We start from the raw sequence: 6,931 nt of genomic DNA, 5'->3' as shown, positions 1-6,931 counted from the left end.
CCTACTGTCTTCCACCTTACCTTTTGAAACAGTGATCCCTACTGTCTTCCACCTTACCTTTTGAAACAGTGATCCCTACTGTCTTCCACCTTTTGAAACAGTGATCCCTACTGTCTTCCACCTTTTGAAACAGTGATCCCTACTGTCTTCCACCTTTTGAAACAGTGATCCCTACTGTCTTCCACCTTACCTTTTGAAACAGTGATCCCTACTGTCTTCCACCTTTTGAAACAGTGATCCCTACTGTCCCTCCACCTTTTGAAACAGTGATCCCTACTGTCTTCCACCTTTTGAAACAGTGATCTCTACTGTCTTCCACCTTTTGAAACAGTGATCCCTACTGTCTTCCACCTTACCTTTTGAAACAGTGACCCCTACTGTCTTCCACCTTTTGAAACAGGGATCCCTACTGTCTTCCACCTTTTGAAACAGTGATCCCTACTGTCTTCCACCTTACCTTTTGAAACAGTGATCCCTACTGTCTTCCACCTTTTGAAACAGTGATCCCTACTGTCTTCCACCTTTTGAAACAGTGATCCCTACTGTCTTCCACCTTTTGAAACAGTGATCCCTACTGTCTTCCACCTTTTGAAACAGTGATCCCTACTGTCTTCCACCTTTTGAAACAGTGATCCCTACTGTCTTCCACCTTTTGAAACAGTGATCCCTACTGTCTTCCACCTTTTGAAACAGTGACCCCTACTGTCTTCCACCTTTTGAAACAGTGATCCCTGCAGTTGAAATACTGTTGATCCAAATAACAATAGACCAAATAATAAAATACAGTATTTTGTAACATTTTAAATGTTTATTTTTTACTTGACTTTATAAAAGTATGTCATTCATTTGATAGATATAGGACAAATTAAAACCTGTGGCTGGTCTTGCTGTTTCTTTTGAGACACACCAGTTTAAGGTGAAAAAATGGTCCGTGTCTAGAATGGTAACCTATTCCCTATATAGTGCACTCGTTTTAACCAAAGCTGGTAGTGCACTATATAAGGGATATGATGGCATTTGGGATGCACACACAACCTGATTACTTTGGTTGTTGTGAGGTTAGAGGTTTGTTAGGTGCAGTAAGACGCCAGTCTTACGCTGGTGGTTCCTAAACAACATTTTAAACCTGCTGACAACCTTTTAAAACCAAATTGCTTAGACTAAGTTTGTATACCTAACCTGCAATGTCTCTCAGGCTACTTGGTTTGACGTAACTAAAAACAATGGTGTGGTGGTAATAATAGTAATATCTTTATTTTATATAGTATTCTTTATTACAAGCAGAATCTGTCACTTTTAAAAACCAAATAAAACAGTAGTATTGAACGAAACAAATGTTGTGAGGTGTATTAGTGTTCTTCCCCTCGGTCGTTCACCTTCTGGTGTGGTCCTGGGAGAAACAGCAGGACTTCTACATGCCTTCAGCCCTACGGTGGCTCGTAGAGACCAAAACTAAAATAGCACTTTTATTGAAATGTTTACTTACTTAAAAATCTGCATGAAATGTAGTTCAATCCGATTGAAAATGTTGAAAAAAATCTCTCTCTATTTTTTTTTAGACTCAATTCATGTTTTTCTTTTGTTTCTGTTGCTCCAAAATATACACCATGTTTTTAATGTTCAGCGTTGCTATGACCACTGTCACCTAGCGCTGTTTCTCTCCTTGTGCATTACAGTACTATGCTCTGCAGATTCTGGAAACAGTTATCAAAACAAGATGGAAGATTCTACCCAGAAACCAGTGTGAAGGTAAGCCTCGCTGCCCCTGCACAAATCACATTTATTTTTAGAAAACCCTTTTTATGCCAGCAGTTGTCACTTAAGGGCATGACAGTTACCCAGCCTAAGAGCAAGCAATGCAGAATTAACTTATTGAACCTTTATTTAACTAGGCAAGTTAGTTAACCTGTCTGGTACAAGCTCGACAACAGCCAGTGAAATTGCAGGGCTCCAAATTCAAAACAACAGAAATCCCATAATTAAAATTCCTCAAACATACAAGTATTTTACACCATTTTAAAGATAAACTTCTTGTAAATCCAGCCACAGTGTCCGATTTCAAATAGGCTTTACGGCGAAAGAACACCAAATGATTATGTTTGGTCAGCACCTAGTCATAGATAACCATACAGCCATTTTCCAGCCAAGGAGAGGGCTCATAAAAGTCAGAAATAGCGATTAAATTCATCACTAACCTTTGATGATCTTCATCAGATGGCACTCACAGGACTTCATGTTACACAATAAATGTGTGTTTTGTTCGATAAAGTTCCTCTTTATGTCCGAAAACCTCATTTGAAATTGGTGTGTTATGTTCAGAAATGCATTGTCTCAAACAAACATCCGGTGAAAGTGCAGAGCCACATCAAATAACAGAAATACTCATCATAAACATTGATAAAAGATACAAGTGTTAAACATACGAATACAGATAAACTTCTCCTTAATGCAACTGCTGTGTCAGATTTCAGAAAGGCTTTACGCCGAATGCAACACTTTGCGATTATGTTAGGTCAGCACCTTAACACAGAAACCCACACAGCCATTTTCCAACCATGGAGAGTGTCACGAAAGTCAGAAATTGCATTAAAATGAATCACTTACCTTTGATGATCTTCATCTGGTGGCACTCCCTGGTCTAGATGTTAGACAACAGATGTTCGTTTTGTTCGATGAAGTTCATCTTTATATCCAAATACCTCAGTTTTGTTGGTGCGTTTAGTTCAGAAATCCAAAGGCACAATGCGCGCTCTCAAAACCAAGACGAAAAGTCAAAAAAGTACAATAAAAGATAGTAGAAACATGTCAAGCGATGTTTCAAATTAATCCTCAGGTTGTTTTTGTCATAAATAATCAATAATATTTCAACCGGACAAAAGCTTCGTCAATGGAAAAGGTAAAGAAGTCATGCGCGCTCCCGATCACGCGCTTGCCTCATGTCTGGAAATTTCCACTGTCCTCTCATTGAAAGTGCTGTATCTCCCTAATTTTTCAGAGTAAAAGCCTGAAACAGTGCCAAAAGACTGGTCACATGTTGAGGAAGCCATAGAGATCGTGAACTGTGTCCTAGGTCTTTGTATGGTGGATAGGCTTTCAATGGAAAAACAGCCTTTCAAAATATTAGTACATCCTGGTTGGATTTTCCTCTGGTTTTCGCCTGCCATATCAGTTCTGTTATACCCACAGACATTATTTGAACAGTTTTGGAAACTAATTATACTAATTATATGCATATCCTAGCTTATGGGCCCGAGTAGCAGACAGTTTAATTTGGGCACGCTTTTCATCCAAAATTCAGAATCCTGCCCCCTACCCTAGTGAAGTTAAGAACAAATTCTTATTTACAATGACTGCCTCCACCGGACAAACCCGGACGACGCTGGGTCAATGTGTGCACCGCCCTATGAGACTTCCAATCACGGCTGGTTGTGATACAGCCTGGATTCGAACCAGGGTGTCTGTAGTGACGCCTCTAGCACTGAGATGCAGTGTCTCAGACCGCTGTGTCACTCGGGAGCCCAGTGGCACAGTGTCTAGAGAAAAACTCCCTAGAAGGAAGAAACCTAGAGAGGAACCAGGCTCTGAGGGGTGGCCAGTCCTCTCCTGGCTGTACTGGGTAGAGAGGAACCAGGCTCTGAGGGGTGGCCAGTCCTCTTCTGGCTGTACTGGGTAGAGAGGAACCAGGCTCTGAGAGGTGACCAGTCCTCTTCTGGCTGTACTGGGTAGAGAGGAACCAGGCTCTGAGGGGTGGCCAGTCCTCTCCTGACTGTACTGGGTAGAGAGGAACCAGGCTCTGAGAGGTGACCAGTCCTCTCCTGGCTGTACTGGGTAGAGAGGAACCAGGCTCTGAGAGGTGACCAGTCCTCTTCTGGCTGTACTGGGTAGAGAGGAACCAGGCTCTGTGGGGTGGCCAGTCCTCTCCTGACTGTACTGGGTAGAGAGGAACCAGGCTCTGAGGGGTGGCCAGTCCTCTCCTGACTGTACTGGGTAGAGAGGAACCAGGCTCTGAGGGGTGGCCAGTCCTCTCCTGGCTGTACCAGGTGGGCATTAAGGCCAGATTGTTGTAAATCAATCACCTTTCGCCCCTCTCAGCCTCGCTCGCCAACCAATCCATTCCCTCACCTCGTGTCTGAGGACAGGGTGGAACTGGACATTAGACTTCAGAATGCGTGTTGACACTACCGTAGGTGAATATGAACACTGTATCTGTGTCTTAGTTTCATTGCTCTGTATCTTAAGACGCATGTTCTTGCTCATTAAGAGTTGGAGAAGAACCCATGGGGAGAATCAGCTGTCCTTTGGAATATTGCTCTTGACAACTCAGGACATCTTAATTGTGGAGGCAGCAACACCCCCCTCTCTCTCCCCCTTAACCCGGCCGACGTGCGGTTGCCAAGTTGGGCCGTGTTCCCCTCTAAGCACGCCGGTTCATTTTCTGCTTGGCTGAGTCCTGTTCTGCAGAAAGGCTGGGTTCTGTCTCTGGCAGAACACAAGGGAAAAGCTAGGAGGGAAGAATAAAACATGCTGTTAGTTGCAAAGGGACTTGGTGCTGGAACTTTTTAGCGAAGCCAGCGACCACTGGTGTGAGTCTATCCGTCCCAGCATGTTAATCTTAGTTAAAACATGGAGATGGGAAGCCATGACAGACAGGCCAAGGCTCAATATGTTGGTGGAAGATCTAGCATCAGCTACACAGGAGATCTGATCAATTTAGGGACCAATACGGCGCTGACTTTATTGTGTCCCACGTCAACATTTTAATCATTTTCTTCACTAGGTAGTGTGTATATTAGACTTGGGCGGTATACTGTGTACCGGGGTATTTGGAACTAGCCACCGAATGGTTTTTCAATACAGTCTATACTGTATTTCTTTGAAGTTTTTCAATAACATTTTAATATTTCTAGGTACTTTTTAAAGTAAATGCCTGCTGTGGAATAGGTTAGGAGATAAAGCAGGTTCTTCATTTCACCTGTCACATTATTTTACATTATGAAGCTTACCGTAGCTCCCCAGAACAGTCAGTCATGTGTTTGTAAATAGCACAATGGGAGAAGGCAGGAGTCAAGCTGTGTATTGACAGGGGTCGTGTTTTATATTGAAAGTCAGCTGGGGTTTTTTTTTGGCTTCAATAGAGTGACCAGGGACATGTAACTATAGTTTTCCTTCACAGAAAATACATTAGTGCAACACATTTGGCAGAAAATAACTTTTCATCAGAGGACAACAGAAGTGCAACTTTATTTGGCTGACAGCCACACCACTAAATACTTTTGTAATGAAAAAGCAAGGTATTATTTACTAAAACGATGCATGGCCTTCATATTTCTAATGTTTGTCAAAGAAAGAATGTAGCCAGCTATGGCTTGGGGGTAGAAGCTGTTAAGGAGACTTTTGGTCCTAGACTTGGCACTCCGGTACCGCTTGCCATGTGGTAGCAGAGAAAACTGTCTATGTCTTGTTGACTGGTGTCTCTGACAATTTTATGGGCTTTCCTCTGACACTGCCTATTATATAGGTCCTGGATGGCATGAAGCTTGGCCCCAGTGATGTACTGGGCCATACACACTACCCTCTGTAGCACCTTGCGATCGGAGGCCGAGCAGTTGCCATACCAGGCAGTGATGCAACCAGTTCTCGATGGTGCAGCTGTAGAACTTTTTGAGGATCTGGAGACCCATACCAAATCTTTTCAGTCTCCTGAGGGGCAAAAGATTTTGTCCATGACTGTCTTGTTGTGTTTGGACCATGATAGATCGTTGGTGATGTGGACACCAAGGAACTTGAAACTCTCGACCCGCTCCACTACAGCCACGTTGATGTTAATGGGGGCCTGTTCGGCCCGCCTTTTCCTGTAGTCCACAATCAGCTCTTTTGTCTTGCTCACATTGAGCAAACTTAACGATGGTGTTGGTGTCGTGTTTTTGCCACGCAGTCGTGGGTGAAACGGGAGTACAGGAGGGGACTAAGTACACACCCCTGAGGGGCCCCAGTGTTGAGGATCAGCGTGGCAGACGTGTTGTTGCCACCCCCTACCACCTGGGGGCAGCCCGTTTAAACATTGAGTTTAAATGTAATGTGCATGATAACAGCATTCCCATCCATAAGCTGGTAGCGATCACTACAGACGGGACACCAGAAATGCGTGGGCTGCATTCGGGCTTCGTTGCACTGTGCCGTCGTGATCCCGATTTCCCAGAGTTTTTCAACGATCACTGTGTGATCCATCAGCAAGCACCAACTAGTAAAGCTGTGGACTCGTCTCATGTCATGACACTTGCCATTATGATTGTTAATTCGATTAGCGCAAAAGAACTTAAGCATCGCTTGTTTAAATCTTTATTAGTTGAGTTTGATGCCGCATACGGTGACCTGATTCTCCAGGCTTACGTAAGGTGGTTGAGTCGCGGGAAAGTACTGCAGCGATTGGTTGACTTGCTGCCCGAGATCAAATCATTTCTGGAGTCACGAAGTGAGGAGCGTGAGGGACTTGTCTGATGATGGACAAAACAGCAAATCTGAACCAGCTCCAACTATGAGCTTCAGGGAAAAGACAAAGATGTGATACACATGATCAGCGCTGTAACTGCCTTTAAGACCAAGGCCTTTCAGCTGAGGAATGGAAGGCCGGTGCACTTCCCCAACCTGGAGGAAGTGTTGCAAAACATCGGAAAACAAAGATGCTTTTCTCCTGCAAGAATTCTGTTCCCCAACCTGGAGAAACTGTCATCTGAATTCAACAGGAGTTTTCAGGAGTTAAATGACACAGGGGAGGTTGTTATATTTATTTGAAACATTTTCCTCCCCGTTCAGATTGAGGAGGTTGTCTGACACATTCCAGATAGTATTTGTTTTACCTGTCGGAGTTGACATGGAGATAATTGAATTGCAAAAATGACATCGAGTTGAAAGCAAGATCAAGAGACGGTCT

At 43.7% G+C, this 6,931-nt stretch overlaps 1 protein-coding gene across 1 annotated transcript in view; it reads left to right on the top strand.

Moving 5' to 3' along the window:
• Positions 1-6,931, top strand: part of xpo1b (exportin 1 (CRM1 homolog, yeast) b) — an 88,445-nt gene that overhangs the window by 13,163 nt on the left and 68,351 nt on the right. Inside the window, exon 4 of the mRNA XM_065023015.1 lies at positions 1,677-1,749. Within this exon, the coding sequence (XP_064879087.1) occupies positions 1,677-1,749 (73 nt within the window). The remainder of the gene's footprint in view (positions 1-1,676; positions 1,750-6,931) is intronic.

This window comes from Oncorhynchus nerka, linkage group LG10 (assembly GCF_034236695.1).
Source record: "Oncorhynchus nerka isolate Pitt River linkage group LG10, Oner_Uvic_2.0, whole genome shotgun sequence".
Taxonomy (NCBI): Eukaryota; Metazoa; Chordata; class Actinopteri; order Salmoniformes; family Salmonidae; genus Oncorhynchus; species Oncorhynchus nerka.
Note: the sequence above shows the minus strand (reverse complement) of the source record. Positions and strands in the feature narration are given on the sequence as shown.